General features: G+C 43.5%; 1 protein-coding gene across 3 annotated transcripts in view; it reads right to left on the reverse strand.

Annotated features, from left to right (window-relative positions):
• The window catches only part of LOC132395348 (5'-AMP-activated protein kinase subunit gamma-2), a 526,748-nt gene that overhangs the window by 219,596 nt on the left and 286,368 nt on the right, over positions 1-20,784 (reverse strand). The window contains exon 1 of one of the 3 annotated variants that reach the window (XM_059971828.1): positions 8,419-8,990. The exons of the other annotated variants lie outside the window; for them this stretch is intronic. Coding sequence (XP_059827811.1) covers positions 8,419-8,512 — 94 coding nt within the window. The 5' untranslated portion in view covers positions 8,513-8,990. Of the gene's footprint in view, positions 1-8,418; positions 8,991-20,784 lie in introns of those variants that run through there. 3 annotated transcript variants of the gene reach the window in all.

A 20,784-nucleotide genomic window follows, 5' to 3' on the forward strand; every position in this document is an offset into this window, starting at 1 on the left:
TCCAAAGGCACACTGTCAAACATGACACATCTTCATCTCCGAGGCACAACACTAGGCAAGTCATTCAGTACTATCATGCTGAGGGATTTGATGAGATGTGAAATTACAAGAGCATAAAAAAACAGGAGCAGGCCATTTGACCCGTCAACACTACCCTTTTATTTAATACACTTAAATTGAAAAGCCACTTGCAGATGGTCATTGAAGTAAGGGATGATTTACGGAAAAAAAACTGATACACACCTGGAGACCAGCCAAATCTGTTCTACCTCAGCATGAACTAGGTACAGCTTTTACATTCTCAGTTGACAAAATTACCAATAAAAATATATTTTGATAACAAAAAGGTGGCTGCAGGAAGACTTAATTAAGTAACAGACTAGGTCCTGATTATAAAATAAAATTAATTATCCACAAGTCTAACAGCAAATCCAGTTTTCTATTTTCAACAATGGGTGAACGCTATAACATAATTAGTGAAGTTCCTGAAACTTGGGTGTTGTCGCTGCTGCATTCCATGTCTCTACTTCTAGGCTTTGTCTGCAGTTCTCTGTCACCATATTAGCTTAACCCACATCCCTATTTACTACAAACTCGCTCTGCACTCCATGTTGTCAAAATCTTAGGCACCCTAGCTGTATAGCAATGTGCCTAATAGATGCTTTTCGGTGCAACACTGTTGTAACTCATGTTTTTTTGACCTTCTGTTTCCTTTCTGTGAATCAGTGTAGCCATTCTTCTTCGACCTCTCTCATTAATAAGTTTTCACCCACAGAATTGCCACTCATCTGATTTTCTTTCACTTTTTGCACTATTCTCTATCCCTCACAATTCTCTCCCCTACAATAAATATGACCATGGCTGATATTTGCCAGACCCTTGTCTCCTGCAGGAAGCTATTTTGAGAATGCAAGTCTCTGAGATGAATTGCAGAGCTGAGTCAATGTGGACTGTGGAAAAATGCTCAGGTCAAACTGCATTTGTTGTAATTTTCAATGCAGTTAAGCTCCTGGTTGCTTTGACAAATGCAGAAAAGGCCCATAAGAAATTAAAGTCTCTATCCACATGAAACACATTTCTATAATGAGACAATTAGAACTTTACACGATAATAGAAGTGTGGTATAACCAAAGTTTTACACACCCAGTGTCCACTTTATAAGATAGCTCCTGTACCTAACAAAGTGGTCACTGAGTTTGTGGTCTTCTGCTGCTATAGTCCGTCCACTTCAAGGTTCGATGTGTTGTGCATTCAGAGATGCTCTTCTGTACACCACTGTTGTAATGTGTACTTGCTTGTGTTGCCGTCACCATCTTGTCAGCTTGAATAAGTCTGCTATGTGACTGGCTGATTAGATATTTGCATTAATGAGCAGGTGTACAGGTGCACATAATAACGTGGCTGCTCAGTGGACAGTGGGTCTTTAGGTTCCTCTATTCCAAACTCTAGCTGAAAGAGATTACTAGGAAGTCAGAGGAAATGATTTAGTAAGTACTTCAGGCATTTAACTGAATTATTTCCTTTGACTTCCTTGTCACAGGTTCCTTGGAATCACTGACCCATAACTACTCGAAGTAGAGAAGGAGCTTTTAGCATACCACAGAAGAACTACAATATTCATTTCCAGATTTCCAAGCAACAGTTACAACTACACCTTTACACCTGCTTGTTAATACAAATATCTAATCAGCCAATCATGGGGCAGCAACTCAATGCATAAAAGCATACAGACATTGTCAAGAGGTTTACTTGTTGTTCAGACCAAACATCAGAACAGGGAAGAAATATGGTCTAAGTGACTTTGACTCTGGAATGAGTCAAAACAGTAGGTTTGAGTATCTCAGAAACCACTGATCTCCTTGGATTTTCACCCAAAACATTTTCTAGAGTTTACAGAGAACAGTGTGAAAAGTGGGGGGAAAAAATTGGATAAGTGCCAATTCTGTGGGTGAAAAGTCCTTATTAAAGAGAGAGGTCAAAGAAGAACGGCTACACTGATTCAAGCTCACAGAAAGGAAACAGAAAGTCAAAAAAACATGGGTTACAAAAGTGTTGCACTGAAGAGCATCTATTAGGCACATAGCTAGGGTGCCTAAGATTTTGAGGACATGGAGTGGAGAGCGAGTTTGTAATTCTGGTGAGAGCATAGGATGTTGGGAATGGTGAGGGTGGAGCAACACGGGATGAGTGTGGGACAGGTAGCAGAGCAGTGCCAGGAGTGGGGAAGGTGGGGCGGGTGCCGACATACCCAACCCTGAGACACCAGGCAAGGTCATTTGATTCCAAACAATTGGTTTATTGATCATTACAAAATGTCTCTCTGGTGTTTCCTGTTCCCTCCCCTCTCCCTGCCCCCTTCCCACTCTCAGTCCACAATAGAGATCCATATCAGAATCAGGTTTATCATCACCCACACGTCATGAAATTTGTTTCATTTTGTGGCAGCAGTACAGTGCATACATAAAGTTACTACACTCCTGTGTAAAAGTCTTAGGCACCCTAGCTATATCTATGTACTCAGTATTTGCACTGTTCTGTATGTCCCAAGGCACTTCACGGGAAGATTGTAAAAAAAATGGCCAAAGGAGAGAATAGCACAGGTGACCAAAACCTTTGTCAGTAAGAAGCATATTAGAGTGGGAAATATCAATAGCATCCAGAGGGATCTAGGACGATATTCCAGGGATTAGGAAATTGGCAGCTGAGAGCATGGAGATCATAATTCAGCAGTGAATATCAAAAGGTCAGAATTGGAAGGGCTATATTTAATAATTGCAGAATGCACTGACGATGAATGTCTTTGAATTAACAAACAATTCTATACATAAGTGATAGACAGGACTGTGGGCAAGGCCACGTGTGTCTCCTGTGTCATCACTGTTTCGTCAGCTTGCTTCATCCTGCAACACTAGGGATGTCAGTCTCTACAGTTACTTGTATAAGAATGCTGGCCACTGCAGGACCCTGTGCCAGGTTACTGGGTGAAGTGAGGACTCTGGGCTCAAAGGGAACCCAGTCTCAGGACCCTGGATGAGGGAGGGAGCTGCTGGTCCCAGGACTCTGGGCAAGAAGGGGCAACCCTCTCCACGATCTTCTGACAAGGAGTGGTGATCGCAGTCCGGGGATAATGGGTGCAGTGTGGATTTGTGGGGGGGGACCCAGTCAGTCCAGGGACTCTGGGTGAGGGGGGACCTAAGTTCCGGAACCCTGGGTACAGAAATACTCCAGTCTTAGGACTCAATGAGGAGGACCCTGGTCCTGGGACATTGGCCATGGGGCAATTCAGTCTGTTTACAAAGGATGGGGGGGTGGGGTCCCAGTCCTGGGAATCTGGGACTGGGAGTCTAGATACAGGGGGACCCCAGTCCAGGGACCTTAAACGCAGTGGAGATTGGGTCTGGGACTTGGCTGAAGGGGAACCCCAGTCCCAGGATCCTGGGTGCAGCGGAGATTCCAGTTCTGGGAGACTGGTGGTAGAGAGATGGCGTCTAGATTGAATGTACGAAGCTATTGCACAGAATTATACAAAATGCTTTTCAATTAATTTTGATCTCTCATTAGGCAAACTTGTAGTTGATGCTTTTGTTAATGAAAGTTTAAACAAATACTGTGGATTCCAGTTCACTCGGCCATTGGTTAATTAGTACAGCCACTTAGTTGGGACAGAACACGGAATAATTAAGAAAATAACTGGGATTCCCTCTGTTTATTTGGGACACTATTCCCCTTAGTTGGGACAGGAGAATGTTGCCAAACAGTTTCTAACTAGCATCAGTTGCATGAACTTGTGTGACCGTAGACATTACAGCATGCTTAGAGGCAAAGTTTTCAAATAACTATAGCTGTATATGCTTGTATTCAAAGAGCAGTAATCTTTGTCACTCATAGTTGGCAAGAAATAAGTAGTAAGACAATTCAGAACAACTTTGTTCACTCCAGTTGCAAGCATTCAGGCTTGGAGATGCCAGAAACAGCTGGCAGTGAAAATGAAGATTTTGCTACTCAGCAGTCTATTTATTGATTGATTGATTGAATAATTGACTGACTGACTGACAGACATTTATTGACATACAGCATGGAGTAAGCACTTCAAACTGTGCTGCCCAGCAATTCCCCAATTTAACCCTAGCCTAATCATGGGATAATTTACAATGACCAATTAAACTACCAATTGGTACGCTTTTGAAATATGGGAGAACCCACATGGTCACGAGGAGAATGCAGAAACTCCTTACAGACAGTAGCAGGAATTGAACCCTGGTCACCTGTACTATAAAGTGCTGTGCTAACCACTATGCTACCATGAGAAACTATGGCTAAACTCAGCTAAGTTAGGAACTATGAAGAATTTGAAGATAATGACAATTATCTTGAACTTTATGATGAAAATGAAGATTTGGATGCAATCGTCAAAAATTTTATGAAGATAGTCCATTATCTGCACCAGATGTCTGTGCAGATTTTATTCATCTACAGTCAAACAAAGAACACATCAGCGCAGACTGAATGAATTCCTTCATCAATAACTATTAGAAACCAATACAGTTTTACCCTGTAGTAGTATTGGTGGTGGTCTAATTCGTTCTGTATTTAATTTATTACAATGTTAGTTAATTAAAAGGTAGCTTGTCCTTTTTATACCACTATCTTTAAGAGCTCTATCTAACTCTTTCTTGAAAGCATCCAGAGAATTGGCCTCCAATGCCTTCTGAGGCAGAGCATTCCATAGATCCACAACCCTCTGGGTGAAAAAGGTTTTCCTGAACTCTGTTCTAAATGGCCTACCCCTTATTCTTAAACTGTGGCCTCTGGCTATTGTCTGGTTATTGGCCTCATGGTCCTGTCTTAGATATATTTAGCGGCGCTATTTCTGAAGAATGCTACACTATTATCCACAGTGCCCTGTGCCAACGTTTATCCCTTATACAGCAACAAAAGAGGACTACGTACAACACGCTGGAGGAACTCAGCAGGTCAGGCAGCATCCATGGAAATGAACAGTCAATGTTTTGGGCCAAGACCCTTCGTCAGTCCTGATGAAGAATCTCAGCCCGAAACATTGACTGTTCATTTCCACGGAAGCTGCCCGACCTGCTGAGTTTCTCCAGCATGTTGTACATGTTGCTTTGACCCCAGCATCTGCAGTGCACTTTGTGTTAACAAAAGAGGACTATCTGCCTATTATCACACTGCAGTTTGTGGTACCTTGCTATTCAGGTAACTGTTGAGCATTTTCCTCCACAGTTCTGAAGCATTGCACTCCCTATGAAAGACTTACGAACATTGTGTTATGAGAGGCTTTGTATAACCTTGTTGCACCACTGTCTGGTACGGAGGAGCCACTGCACAGGACTGGAAGAACCTACAGAAACCTACAAACTCAGCCAGCTCCATCATGGGCACTAGCCTCCCCAGAATCGAGAACATCTTCAAAAGGCCATGCTCAAAAAGGCGGCATCTGTCATTAAGGCCCCCCATCAGCCAGGACACATCCTCTTCTCATTGCTACTATCTAGGAAGAGATACGGGAGCCCAAAGACACACACTGAAAGTTTCAGGAACAGCTTCTTCCATACCACCTTCTGACTTCTGAATGGACAATCAGCCCATGTACACTAACTCACTATTTTTTTCCTTTCTTCTTACACTACTTACTTAATTTAATTTGTCAATACACAAATTGTACTGTGCAAATTGGAGCAGAGAACGAGATTATAAATCTGGTGAGAGTAAAGGATGTTGGGCATGGCAAGAGTGGAGTGCCACAAGAGGGTTGTCAGACAGCTGGTAGGTACAGGGATGGGGTTGGCGTGGGTGCACACACACTTAACCCTGAGGCACCAGGCGAAATCATCTGATTCCAAACAATTGGTTTATTGATCATTACAGAATGTCTCTCTGGTCCTTCCTGATCTCTCCCCTCCCTTCTCTTTTTCCCAACCATGATTCTCCTCTCCCTGCCCCCTTCCAATGGAGACCTATATCAGAATCAGGTTTATCTTCACTCACAGATGTCATACAATTTGGGTTTTTTTGAAGCAGCACCATAGTGCAATGCATAAAAATACTACAGCACTGTGCAAAAGTCTTGGGCACCCTAGCTATATAAATGTGTCTCAGCCTTTTGCACAGCACTGTACTCCTTACTGTAATTTATAGTTTTTATTAAGCATTGCAATGTACTGCTGCCGCTAAGTTTCACAATATATGCCAATTATATTAAACCTGATTTTGATAAAACGGAAGACTTTAGTGAATTTAATATATATTCTTCCAGCACATTAATCTCAGATATCACATTTCATTGTTGCCTAACTTACCCCAGAGAAATGGAAGTTCCGCTTGCTAAGATCTGCAATATGAGGATTACTTAAGAGACTCACACTCACAGATAATAACTAGTTGATAACTAGTTTCCTGTGCACTGTGTCATTAATCCCAATCATGTTTATTATCACTGACAAATGCCATGAAATTTGTCGTTTTGTGGCAGCAGTTGAGTGTGATATATTTTAAAAATTATTATAAGTTACAATTTAAAACAAGTAGTGCAAAAAGAAAGTGAAAATAGTGAGGTAGTGTTCATGGGTTCATGGACTGCTCAGAAATCTGACGGTAGAGGGAAAGAAGCTGTTGCTAAAATGGTGAGTGTGCATCTTTAGGCTCCTGTACTTCCTCCCTCATGAAAAGAGGGCATGTCCTGGGTAGTGAGTATGGACAGGATCCCATTCGTGAAATGACCCTGAAATTGGCCACGACAAAGCACCTGACATTATGTGCACAGGTCAGCTGTTTTGAATTTTACCCCTCGGTTGAGGCAACCAGTTGAATGGAGGTTAAAAATCTGGTGTATTGGTGAATGAAGAAACTTCAGCAAAGAATCTATTTTCCATTCTGAAGCCTTACCAGCTACAGCCGGCTACCAATTTGCTACCTTTTGTCTATTTGCTCCTTAACTACAATATTGGAACTTGTTAAAACCATTGTAGATAACCCAAGCCGTTAATCTCATCAACCATTCTAGTTAGCCACCTCACTGCCCTCTGTCTATTATACCCGTCACTGTGCACTGCATGGTAAACACCTTAAATCACATTATATAACGCTGTTCACATTGTGATTATATGCTGGTACTTATGTGTTTATACACATTTTATTCCATATCCAAACTTTAACCTTTATCTTTATTTTTTTGAAATTCTTTATTGCTTATCATTATTGAATGTTGCAAGCTACGCCCTGGCCAACACACCACAGCAAATTCCTAATACATGTAAGTGTACATGGTGAATAAAGTTGATCTTTGATCCTTGTTGACAACTTTCAAAGAATTTTTAAAGCTCTGCATTCTGGGGTTCCTTTCATACGCTCTCTTTTCACACTATTTATTTACAATTGAAAATTAGACTCATTGTTTAAAGTCTTGCACTGTACTGCTGCCGCAAAGCAAAACATTTTATGACCTTCAGTATATCAGTGATAATAAACCTGATTCTGATTCTCAGAATGGGCCACAGTTGCAAAGTAGGAAATGCAGATCAAAAGTCCTTCAAATTAAAACAACTAAATGTATAGAAACACGGTTGTTTGTGCTAAACATGCAAATACTGGCCAACGGGCGTGTTGAACCCGTACTTTGAAATTTGCTTCCATTGCAGTCAGTGGATTACAGGAATGCGTTGCATAAAGGGCTGTTCACCATGCATTTGGTGGACAGACTTTTCCCCAGTAACGCTGCATGCTGCATTAATGTTAGGGCTGGGGAGTTAAGGAGGTTTCACAACCCTTTAAAATGAGTGGACAGAGACACAAGAGATTCTGCTGATGCTGGAAATCTTGATTAATGCACACAAAATGCTGGAGACACTCAGTAAGTCAGACAGAGCAAACAGTCGGTGTTTCAGGCTAAGATTCTTCATCATAACTGGAAAGGAAGGGGGAAGAAGCCAGAACAGGAAGGTGAGGGAGGGGAAGGAGTACAAGCTGGCAGTTGAAAGGTGAGACCAGGTGAGGGGGAAGATAGATGGGTGGGGGAGGGGGGGAATGAAGTAAGCAGTTGGGACATGATAGGAGGATTAAGTAAAGTGCTGAAGAATAAGGAATCTGATAGGACAAAATAGTTGCCCATGGAAGAATGGGAAGGAGGGCAGGTAAGGAGAAGAGAAGGGGAGAGAGAGCAACCAGTTTGGAGAATGGAGAAAGGGAGAAAAGGGAGGAGGGATAAATGACCAGAAATTGTAGAAATTGATGTCCATGCCATCAGGTTGGAGGTTACCCAGGCAGATTATGCTCCTCCAACCTGAGTCTGGCCTCATCACGGCAGTAGAGGAGCCCACGGACAGAGATAAACCAGAGTAATTGTTGTGTCCTGAAGTAGTAAACTTTCTGGTGCACAGCCTATGACAGTTACATGCTTACCTAAAAGACCATGAGGCTCTGACTGCCATCTCTCTGGTCTGTCTTCCTGCTCCTTGCGTCTCTTACTCCCTCTGAGGCTACCAAAACGCTTCATGAGCGGCAGTGGGCTTGGTAGGTGTGGCAGCCAGTCATGCCAGGTTTCAGGTGATGATGGGATCACTCCCGGCAAGAAATGCTGGCCACTGGCTCAGGAGTTGCAGATCTTCGCAGCTGGGATTCAGGACAGCCAACGTGCTAATTAAAAAAAAAACTCTGCAATGTTTCCTTTCCAATCCCAGCCAACAAAATTATGTGCGCCTCATTAAGCAAGCATCATCCAGGATGGCAGAAGAAGGCATCCGATTCAATACCTCCAACTCTTCAACTTGACTAAGGTACAGTGAATGCAGAAATGTAGTTACGAGACTCCTGCAGCTGATCGTCAAGTGCAGCTGTGGACGGTGTGGCTTTAAAATAGCTGGGATGGATTAGACTGTAAAAGGAAACCTCCCTGTGTTGACAACTCTTGGTGATGATTGGTTGTAGCTGCTCCTCCTTGTGACATGACATCACATCTATTTTGATTAAAGCTCCAAGTGATAGATAGCCAAAGCCTTTTGCTGCTCTGACAGCAAGTTGTTCAAAGCCTAGCTCCGTGAAAATACCTCTTGCCTGCACAGCAATCTGTGGTTCGCTGGCTACTTTTGTCAGTGTTTGGTGTGGAATCAGCATGCGTCAACACAGTAACACAAGGCACCAATTTTTCTTCTCTGAAAAATTAATAGGTATTGCCGAATGTTAAAAAGAAACACCCGAGGCTCGTAACAAGAATTGCTTTCGATTTATGGATATTCAACCACTTAAACCCAGTGGAACACCCTGAGGAGTGAAACATCTGTCCAAAATTAACTACTGTGCTTTGTCATTCTGATTATGTCCGTTCTTTTTTAATAAAATCTTTTTTGAAACAATTGAACATTGAGTGCAGGAGTTGGGATGTTCTGTTGAAGTTGTGTAAGATATTGGTGAGTCCGATTTTGGACGATTGTGTGCAGTACTGGCCATCTTCCTAAAGGAAAGCTCTCAATAAGTTTGAAAAAGTGCAGAGAAAATCCACAAAGATGTTGCTGGAATTTGAGAACCTGAGTGACAGGGAAAAATTGAAGAAGTTAGGATATTATTCCTGGAGCATAGGAGAATGAGGATGGAGATTTGATAGAGGTATATAAAAAGATAAGGGGTACAGGCAGGGTAAATGCAAGCAGGCTTGAGGTTGGGTGAAGAGTGAAAGAAGTAACATTTCAAGGGAACATAAGCAGGAACTTCATCACACATCGGGCGTTGAGAGTGTGGTACAAACTGCCAGAGGAAAGAATTACGGTTTCTATTTCAACATTTAAGGGAAATTTGGATAAGTACATGGATGGGAGTGGGATGGAGGTCAGGTCAGGTCAGGGTGTGGGTTAATGGAATGACGCAGAATAATAGTTTGGCACAGATGAGATGGGCCAAAGGACCTGTTTCTGTGCTGCTTCAATGGCTCCTCGGAATCTATGGAATGCAGAAGGACTGGAATGACCCTACTTGCTTTTTTCAAATCTCGCTCCCTCTATGCACCATCCAATGACTCCTTGCAATCTGTCACTGAGTTATTAGGTTATTGTGTTCAGTTCAGGACACCTCACTATATATAGAAGCAGAAGCTTTAGAGAAGAGGCCTGGATTATTGAACAAATCTTATGAGGATAGTTTGAGCAAACATTTTTCTCTTTGAAGTGAAGGAAGAAGAGAGGTGACTTGACAGAGGTGTACAAGATGATAAGAGGCATAGATTGAGAGAACATTTAGCGCCCTTTTCCCAGAATGGAAATGGCTAATAAGAGAGGACGTAATTTTAAGGTGAGTGGAGGAAAGTACAGAAGGTTGTCAGAAGTAGGTTTTTCAGAGAGTGGAATGTGCTGCCGGGATGGTGGTAGAGGCACTCAGGAGATTTAAGAGGATCTGAAATGGGTACATGGATGAAAGAAAATTGAGTGGGAAGAAAGTGTTAGACTGATCTTGGAGTAAGTAAAAATGGCGGCCCATTGTTTTGGACCAAAGGATCAGTACAGTATTGTGCTGTTGTACTGTCCTGTTCTATGTTACAAAAATCATTCTGTGGAATTCTGTCACTAAAGAGTAGGAATAAATGTGTTTATTTAGTAGTTAATTGAAGGGAGGAAGATGTATCACGCTCTCTTTTTGTACTTCTGAGTTGGGAGTATTCTCACTTCTGGCCAACATCACTTGCTGTTTGCACTTGTATTTATCAGCTGAATTTTAATCTACCAGTTGCCAAAATGGGGTTTGAACTCACCTTGCAGCTGAATAATAGGAATAGTAATAGTCACAGAAACTACCGTTTGTGGGTATGATTGCATTGATTCTATGATCTCAACAAAGCAGTTGACAAGATTTAGTGAAATATTGCATAAACAAAAGTTCTTCCAATTTCAACTCAGGTGAGCAACTCAGTGTGAACTCAAAACAAGCTGCTGGGAATGCCGATTTAATTTCCGAAGGACTGCAGCTAGGCCAGGGATTTGACGAGTTGCAGGTGTGTTTACTGCTGCTACTTGTTTTACAAAGGGTGAGCAGGCACTTTCCGGGACACCGAGGTGGCCTTATCCAGCCTGCGGTTACCGAGTGTCGCTGAGCACAAAGCACAGCAGAACTGCCTGGGTTCCTGTGGTAGGTTCTATCTTAATCCTATATTACTCCACTTCCTGCATATATCTGGATGCTTCCTTGTATTTAGAATCATTGAAAACTTAAAACATGGGAAACTATTTGGCCCACCTTGTCCGTGCTGGGAAAAAAACCGAGCTGCCTAATACTTGTTTGATCCCTGTAGGGCATAACTCTAGGTGCACAAATTCTGAAATGCTGGAAATCAGAGTACTGACGAACAGCTTCAGCCCGAAATGTTGACTATTTGTTCCTCCAGCAAATCATAAATATAAGAGATTCTGCAGATGTTGGAAATCTAGAGCAACACACCCAAAATGGTGGAGGAATTCAACAGGTCAGGCAGCATCAGGACAAAGGGTGTTGGCCCAAAATCCTACATCTCGGAGTACACGACGGACATCCAGCATGTCTCAGGAAAGGACAATGTCGTGGCCAATGCACTCTCCAGATCGGCTGTCCAGGCCCTGTCCCTGGGGATGGACTGTGCAGCACTGGCAGAGGCGCAGTAGGCAGACGATGAGATGTCCAGCTACAGGACCGCAGTCTCGGGTTTGCAGCTGCAGGACTTTCTCGTAGGCCCAGGTGAGAGGACCCTCCTGTGTGACGTGGCTACCGGCCAACCTCGCCCCATCGTCCCGGCTGCCTGGAGGCGGCGAGTTTTCGACTCCATACACGGTTTGGCGCACCCATCTATCAGGACAACCATCCAGCTGGTCTCCAGCAAGTTCGCGTGGCACGGACTTCGCAAGCAAGTCAGTGAATGGGCCAGAACGTGTGCGCAGTGCCGAACAGCCAAGGTGCAGCAGCACACTAAAGCCCCGCCGCAGCAGTTCGAACCCACCCGCCAGAGGTTCGACCACATTCATGTGGATATTGTGGGCCCCCTACCAGTGTCCTGAGGAATGCGATACCTCCTAACTACGGTAGACAAGTTCACGAGGTGGCCAGAGGCAGTCCCGCTCACCGACACATCTGCCGATTCCTGCGGCCGAGCACTGATTGCAACCTGGGTAGCATGCTTCGGGGTACCAGCCCACATTACCTCCGACAGAGGTGCCCAGTTCACCTCCAGCCTGTGGTCGGCTGTGGCCAGCCTGTTGGGAACGCAGGTACACCACACTACTGCCGACCACCCACAGTCGAACGGACTAGTGGAACGCTTCCACCGTCACTTGAAGTCGGCTCTCATGGCCCGCCTGAGAGGACCTAACTGGGTGGACGAGCTTCCCTGGGTCCTGCTTGGAATTCGCACAGCGCCCAAAGAGGATCTGCACGCCTCGTCAGCCGAGTTGGTGTACGGCAAGAGTTCATACTAGCCCCAAGGAGGCAAGAGGAGGAACCCGCAGCAGTCCTGGACAGACTACGTGAAAGGCTCGGCAACCTGGCCCCCGTACCAACTTCGCAGCACGGATGGATCCTGACCCATGTACCCAAAGACCTGCAGAACTGTAAGTTTGTGTTTGTACGAAGGGGCGGACACCGGGCACCGCTACAGCGGCCGTACAAGGGGCCGTTCAGGGTGATAAACAACAATGGGTCCACGTACGTTCTGGACATTGGGGAGAAAGAGGAGGTTTTCATGGTGGACCGACTCAAACCAGCCCATGTGGACTTGGCGCAGCCGGTCGCGGTTCAGGCACCGCAGCACAGAGGCAGACCTCCCAAACAGAGGCTGATCCTGATTGTGGGACATTGGGGGGGGGGGTGTATCGCCGTTTCGTGGGGGGGGGGGGGGTGGTGGTTATGTGGTGACCCACTTTCTGCGCAGGCGAACCGGTTCACAAATAGCCAGCGCAGGGGGAGACTTTGTTAATGCACCCCTGATGTCATTTCTGCCCGGAGAGGGCAGACGCTAGGGATAAAATGCCAGCGCCGTGAAGTTTGAATAAACTAGTCTCAAAACAACTTACCGACTGCGTGTCGTCGTTTCAGCACTGTGTGTAGCACATCACTACAACTGTTTATTTCTTTCCATAGATGCTGCCTGACCTGCTGAGTTCCTCCAGCATTTTGTGTGTGCTTATTTATTGATTTTATTTAGAAATGCAGCAGAATAACAGGTCCTTCCAGCCCAATAAGCCTGTGCCACCCAATTACAACCCATGTGACCAATTAACCTATTAATTGCATCTGTCTTTGAAACGTTGGAGGAAATTAGTGCACCCACAGGAAACCCATGTGGTCACAGGGAGAACGTACAAATACCTTACAGACAGTGGTGGGAATTGAATCTGGTTTGCTGCTGCAGTAATAGTGTTACCCTAATCACTATACCACCGTTGCTATGAGTTCCTCCAGCACTTTTTGTGTAGTGCCACAATAATGTGGTGAGTTTTGCCTTAAGCTCCGCTTCAGGCTGTGTTTCTCCAACCCGTACAACCTTTGGATGAGAAGATTTTTCTCTAATTCTAATTCCCCTAATTCTGCTTCTTTATATTCATGCTGCTTTGTGCCCTGAGGATCAATATCCAGAGGTTGGCAAAGTCTGGAGTTGAAGCTAGAGGCCCAAGTCCAGAGGTCAAGGCTCAAATGTCAGCATGTCTGGTGGTGACCTGTCCTGGGGTTGAAAGTCTGTCCGTGTAAGTGAGTTGTTCTATTGAGCTGGTGGACATACTATGTTGGTGCCAAAATGTGTGGGCAAACTTGTGGGGTGTCTCCAGTCCATCCTTAGATGGTGTTGGTTGTTAATTCAAACAATGCATTTCACTGTACAGCATAAATAAATCTAAATCTGAGCCCTTGGGTCTCCTTACCATCCACCAAGAACATTTATCAGGAGCGCTGTGTACACAGGATTCTTAGTGATATCAAGGATCCCACCCATCCATCCAGCATCCTCTTAGAGTTTTTACCATCAGGCAGAAGATTCCAATGCATAAAAACAAGAACGGTCAGGATGGGAAACAGTTTTTTCCCTCAGGTCGGTAGGCTTCAGAACTCCCTGCCGCATAGCATTCAAAGTTGCACTTGTTAATCTATTCTGTATCTTACAATATTTAACTCATGCACTTTAGTTTGTTTATTTTTTGTCTAATCCATCTGTAAATTTCATCTTTACTTCCATAAATTATTATGTGTCTTATGTTTATTACCAGTGCTTTACGCCCTGGTTCAGAGAAACATTATCTTGTTTGACCATATACACAGATATAAAAAAATGACAATAAATTTGACTTGATATGACTTGACCTGGTTGGAGAGAGTATGCACTTCCCCCATAATGAGGCTTCCATTATGCTGTTCATTGACTGTAGCTCAGCATTTAACACCATCATTCACTCAATCCTGATCAACAAGTTTCAGAACCTGGACCTCTGTATCTCCCTCTGCAATTGGATCATCAACTTCCTAAATAGAAGACCACAATTTGTGAAGATTGGTGATAATATCTCCTCCTCGCTGATAATCAACATGGGCGTACCTCAGGGGTGTGTGCTTAGCCCACTGCTCTGCTCTCTATACCCATGACTATGTGGCTAGGCATAGCTCAAATGCTATCTATAAATTTGCTGATGATACTACCATTGTTGGTAGAATCTCAGATGGAGATGAGAGGGCATACAGGAGTGAGATATACCAATTACTGGAGTGCTATCACAGCAACAACCTTACGTTCAACGTCAGTAAGACAAAAGAGCTGATTATGGACTTCAGGAAGGGTAAGACGAAGGAACACAAACCAATCCTCATAGAGGGATCAGAAGTGGAGAGAGCAAATAATTTCAAGTTCCTGGGTGTCAAGATATTTGAGGACCTAACCTGGTCCCAGCATAGCAATGCAGCTATAAAGAAGGCAAGACCATGGTTATATTTCATTAGGAGTTTGAAGAAATTTAGTTTGTCAATTAAAACACTCAAAAACTTCTATAGATGTACTGTGGAGAGCATTCTGACAGGCTGCATCACTGTCTGATATGGGGAGGGGAGACCACTGAAAGAAACTACAGAAAGTTGTAAAATTAGTCAGCTCCATCTCGGGTATTAGCCTCCATAGTATCCAAGACATCTTCAAGGAGCGATGCCTCAGAAAAGCGACCCATCATCAATGACCCCCACCATCCAGGTTATGCCCTCTTCTCATTGTTACCATCACAAAGGAGGTACAGAAGCCTGAAGGCACACACTCAGCGATTCAGGAACAGCTTCTTCCCCTCTGCCATGCGATTCTTAAATGGACATTGAACCCATGAACATGACCTCACTTTTTAAAAATATGTGTATTATTTCTGTTTTTACACTATTTTTAATCTATTCAATATACACATATATAATCACTGTGATTTATTTATTTCCCCTTTCTTTCTACATTTTCATGTATTGCATTGAACTGCTGCTGTTAACAAATTTCATGACACAAGCCAGTGATAATAAACCTGATTCTGATACATAATTTCCTAAACTTTGATAATGTCTTCCTTTAGTATTGTGTTCCAAGGTTCTCGAGTTCCAGAAACATCTTTGTACATTAGCCATTCAAAAAACCAATGATAGCACTGTCCTAACATTTTACACACAGGATTTCTGTGATATTGCTGAAATGTTACAATGATATCCTGGGCTATTTCCCCACTAGCCTTCAAATAACAAATTTTTATAAAAATCCAAAAGAAAAACTCCAAGTTTTACCTTTGACCAACAAACAGTTTGGCCACTCAAAAGGAGACTATAGAAATTGGTTCTCACATTCCAGGAGCCATTGCTGCATTTCACATTACTGCCGCCCTCTAGAGGACGTCTCTGCATTGCAACTGTAACTGCAGATTGGATCCACAGGAATAATAAAAAATCATCAGGCCAACTGTCTCTTTATCAAAGACTTCTCAGTTTAAAGCATTACACCTCAATAACTTGTAACCCATTAGATTCCTGTGGATTTTTAGAAATGTTACTATTTACAGTGAGCAAAAAATTCAATAATGCCAAGCAACTGACTGGACATTGAGGTCAGTATTGTGGTGCTGTGCTACAAGTTTGATGATGCATCCTCTCTGGATGTATCTCAGCTTGGTATGGCAACTGGTCTGCCCGGGACCACAAGAAATTACAGAGATTTATGAACTCAGCTCAGTACATCATGAAAACCAGCCACAGGCTCTCTCTTCATAAACCTAGTGGTTAATACACTTTACAGTACCAGTCACCCAGGTTTAATTCCTGCCACTGCCTATAAGGAGTTCATATATTCTCCCCGTGACCACATGGGTTTCCTCCAGTTTCCTTCCACCGTCCAAAGATGTATTGTTTGTTAAGTTAAATGGTGATTGTAAGTTGTCCCGTGATTGAGTTAAAGTTAAATCAGGGGTTGCTGCACAGCACGGCTTGAAGAACAGGAAGGGCCTACTCCATGCTGTATTCAATAAAACAAATCAAAATTAAAAAGTAAAGCAGCCAACATAATCAAAGACCCCTCCCAGCCTGGACAGTCTCTCTTCTTCCCCCTCCCATCAAGCAGAAGTTTGAAATCTAGTAGGATAAGATGGACTCTTGATCTCAGTCTACCTTCTCATGGAATTGGTTTCATTGTCTGGCAGCAGTGCACTTTCTGCATCTGGTATTATTTCCTCCTACCTCAATGCTTTAGGAACAGTCCCTTCCCCTCTGAAATCTGATTTCTGAGCAGCCCATGAACTCCTGAATGCTACCTCACCATTTACTTACACATTGTAACTTATGGTATTTTGTTATAGCTGCAATGTACTGCTGCCACAAAACAACGACATTCATGACTTATGTCAGTGATGATAAGAGTGATTCTGATAAGGGGCTGCAAATGCTGGAATGAGGAGTGCACACTATCTACTGGAGGAACTCAGCAGGTCGAGCAGCATCTGTGGGAGGAAAGGAACTGTCAATGTTTCGCATCGAAACACTGCATCAGGACCGGATTGCTTGATGCTCAAGACTATTTTAGCAGTTAAAGCCTCTGCCTGGCTGCTGAACCCAACAGTCAGGAGACTGGGCACCGAGCAGCTGAAGGCAGCGACCTTTCACTGTGCCCAAGCAATGATGCATTCTTGCATCAGATGATTTTCCTAGTCTACATCACACGGCACAGTCACCCCCTTCCCACTCTCACATCACCCCAAACCAACGTGATTCCAATGCGCAATCTTGTCTTTTTGGCAGACGAGCAAGAATTCTTGGCATGCGTGACGTGAAACATGTGATTGCTGCTCATGGTAATCTGACTGTGCTGAGCTGAGCAATGTGAGGGGGAAGGTACTGTAAATGGAAGGGAACTTAATCATGTAAATTTCACAGAGTGAAAGTCTGTCACGCTCAGATAGATGATTATTGTTCACCAATTGCACATGCTCCAAATTGCAATTCTCAATGGGCTACAGGGTATTCTAATTGCTCTTTCTATGTAATTCTCTTTCCTACCTACACATCCTCCAGCTTCTCTGTAGCTGTTATTTTTCTTTGTGGTTGTGACACTTTGTTCGACATTGTTATTGTTTCACCTTTGTACGAGCGATGTATCTGTTCTGTATTTACTTTATGGTAACTAGTCACATTAGTGGGGGCATGGTAAGAGCAAGGGAAATAAGTCTTGTATTCTTGCTAATTTCACGGCAGCTGGGTTTTGCTTTGTTGGAAGTAATGTCTTGCAGATCCTGCCAGAGTTGCCATGCATCTGATGTTGCCTCCAACCTCGTTCGAAATTGTCTCTTCGCCCTTGAAACAGCCCTCCGCAAATCATACCTGGTTTTCTGGCCAGGATCGCCAGACTTGAATGCCACAGATCTAGCCTTCAGCAGACAATGTACCTCCTGGTTTATCCACAACTTTTAGTTTGGGAATGTACAGTAAGTCTTTGTAGGCACACACTCATCCACACAGGTTTAAATGAAGTCAGTAACAACTGCAGGGAATCCGCAGATGCTGGGAATTTAAGCAACACACACAAAATGCTGAAAGATAGTAAGAGATTTGAAAGTAGGAAGGGGAGGGGGAAATCGAAATGATAGGAGAAGACAGGAGGGGGTGGGATGAAGCCAAGAGCTGGAAAGGTGATTGACAAAAGGGATACAGAGCTGGAGAAGGGAAAGGACCATGGGACGGGAGGCCAAGGGAGAAAGAAATGGGGAGAGGAGCACCAGAGGGAGATGGAGAGCAGGCAAAGAGTGATAGGCAGAGAGAGAAAAAAAAAGGGAGGGGGGGAAATAAATAAATCAGGGATGGGGTAAGAAGGGGAGGGGGGGAAAATAAATAAATCAGGGATGGGGTAAGAAGGGGAGGAGGGGCATTAATGGATGTTAGAGAAATCAATGTTCATGCCATCAGGTTGGAGGCTACCCAGACGGAATATAAGGTCTTCCTCCAAACTGAGTGTGGCTTCATCTTGACAGTAAAGGAGGCCATGGATAGACATATCAGAATGGGAATGGGACCATGGATAGTCATAGCTTCACCCTACCCCCTCCTGTCTTCTCCTATCATTTCGGATTTCCCCTTCCCCCTCCTACTTTCAAATCTCTTACTATCTTTTCTTTCAGTTAGTCCTGACAAAGGGTCTCGGCCTGAAACGTCAACAGTGCTTCTTCCTATAGATGCTGCCTGGATTGCTGCATTCCACCAGCATTTTGTCTGTGTTGTAGCATACTCATCCAGGTTCGAAGATGAATCCCTGAATACAATCCAGTCTACTGGTTCAAAGCAGTCCTGTAGGCACTCCTGTGCTTCCCTTGTCCAAACCTTCTTGGTCCTCAGTACTGGTGCTGCAGTCTTCAGTCCCTGCCTATACTCAGGGAGTAGAAGTGCAGCCAGGTGATCAGACTTCCTGAAGTGAAGGCGTGGAATAGCACGGTAGGCATTCGTGGTGGTGGTGTAGCAATGGTCCAGTGTGTTGTTTCCTCTGGTATTGCAAGTGTTCTGTTGATGGTAATTGCTTAGTGATTTTTTCAGACTGGCCTGATTAAAATCTCTCAAAACAATGGTAAAAGCGTTAGGATGTGCTGTTTCGTGCAAATTCATCCCATTGCTCAGATCATCTAAAGCCTGACTGAAATTGGCTTGAGGTGGAATGTAAACTGCTACCAAAATTATCCTAGAGAACTCCTGTGATAGGTGAAAAGGATGCTAGATATTCCAGGTCTGGTGAGCAGAATTGAGACAGCACTGATATATTCGTGCACCAAGAAGAGTTGATCATGAAGCATACTCCTCCACCTCTGCTTTTGAGAGACTCTATAGATCTATCCTGACCGTGTATAGTAAAATGAATCGCTGCATTTATTATTTATTTATTATTTCTTCGTTTTGGAATACATCTATCCCGCACCTTCCTTATTTTTCCCAGAAACTTAAGTCATTGTTACTCTACTGTCACCCGTGCCAGCCACTCCTTCCAATTTACTTTGACAAATTCCTGTCTCATAATTCCCTTTACTCCACTGAAATACTTTCTCGCTGTCAAATTTCAAGTTGAACTCAGTCATATTGTGATCACTGGTCCCTAAGGGTTCTTTTACCTTAAGCTCCCTAATCGCCCCCGTTTCATTACATGATACCCAATCCAGTACAGCTGATACCCAATGACAAACTGCTTTAAAAAGTCATCTCGTAGGCTTTCAACAAACTCACTCTCTTGAGATCCATTACCAACCTGATTACATTACATTACCAACATGTTAAAATCTCCCATGACTATGATAACATTGCCCTTTTGACACATCCTTTCTATTTTCCGTTGTAATCTGTGGGCCACATACCAGCTACTGTTTGGTGGCCTGTATATATCAGGGTTCTTTCATCCTTGCAGTTTCTGAACTCTACCCACAAGGTTTCAACACCTTCTGAACCTATGTCACCATCTCTCTACTGATTTGATGCCATTCTTTCACACCACCCCCTCGGCCTATCTTCCTATCTCTCCAATATCCCTCCAAACTGCAAGGATAAAAGGAGCCTGATATAAGGTGAACCTTGGACATTCAGCTGCCAACTACAACCATCCTTTAGCCACAATTCAGTGATGGCCATAAGCACCATACCCAACAATCTGTAATAGTGCAACAAGATCATCCACCTTATTTCTTATACTCTGCGCATTGAGATACAACACTTTGAGTATTATATTTGCTACCCTTTTTGATTCTGTATCCATAATGTACTGATACTCACCCTGCTGGTTGCAATTTTGTCCTATCATCTGCCTTCCCTTCCTGACAGTCAGCCTGCGTGCAATCTTTGCTTTTTTACCATTCAGCCTATACTGAGTCCCTTCACTCTGGTTCCCATCCCCTGGCCAAATTGGTTTTAGTATCTCAGTAAATGTAACAATAATTCACCAATTTAGCAACTCACCAACTTATCTAAGAGTAATAAATACCAATCAGTCAACGCCCAACCCACCCACAATGTTTTGCAAGAATATTGTCAAAGAAGAAGCCAACCATTGTGATAAGGGATAAGATGATTTTAGGGAACTTTTAAAGGTAGTGAGAAAGGGATTTAGAGAGGAAATTCAAGAAGATAAGGTCATAGAACCTTGTTCTATCTTAATGCACTGCATAATGATCTTGGTACGTGTAACAATGACCAATCAATTACAAGTCTAATACTGGAACCACCATAAGAATATCAGTAAAATCATGAATATCATAGCAAAGAAATGTACCATTTGCCCGTTATTCCTATCCTGTTTGACACCTT

The sequence above is a fragment of the Hypanus sabinus genome, chromosome 6 (genome assembly GCF_030144855.1).
Source record: "Hypanus sabinus isolate sHypSab1 chromosome 6, sHypSab1.hap1, whole genome shotgun sequence".
Lineage (NCBI taxonomy): Eukaryota > Metazoa > Chordata > Chondrichthyes > Myliobatiformes > Dasyatidae > Hypanus > Hypanus sabinus.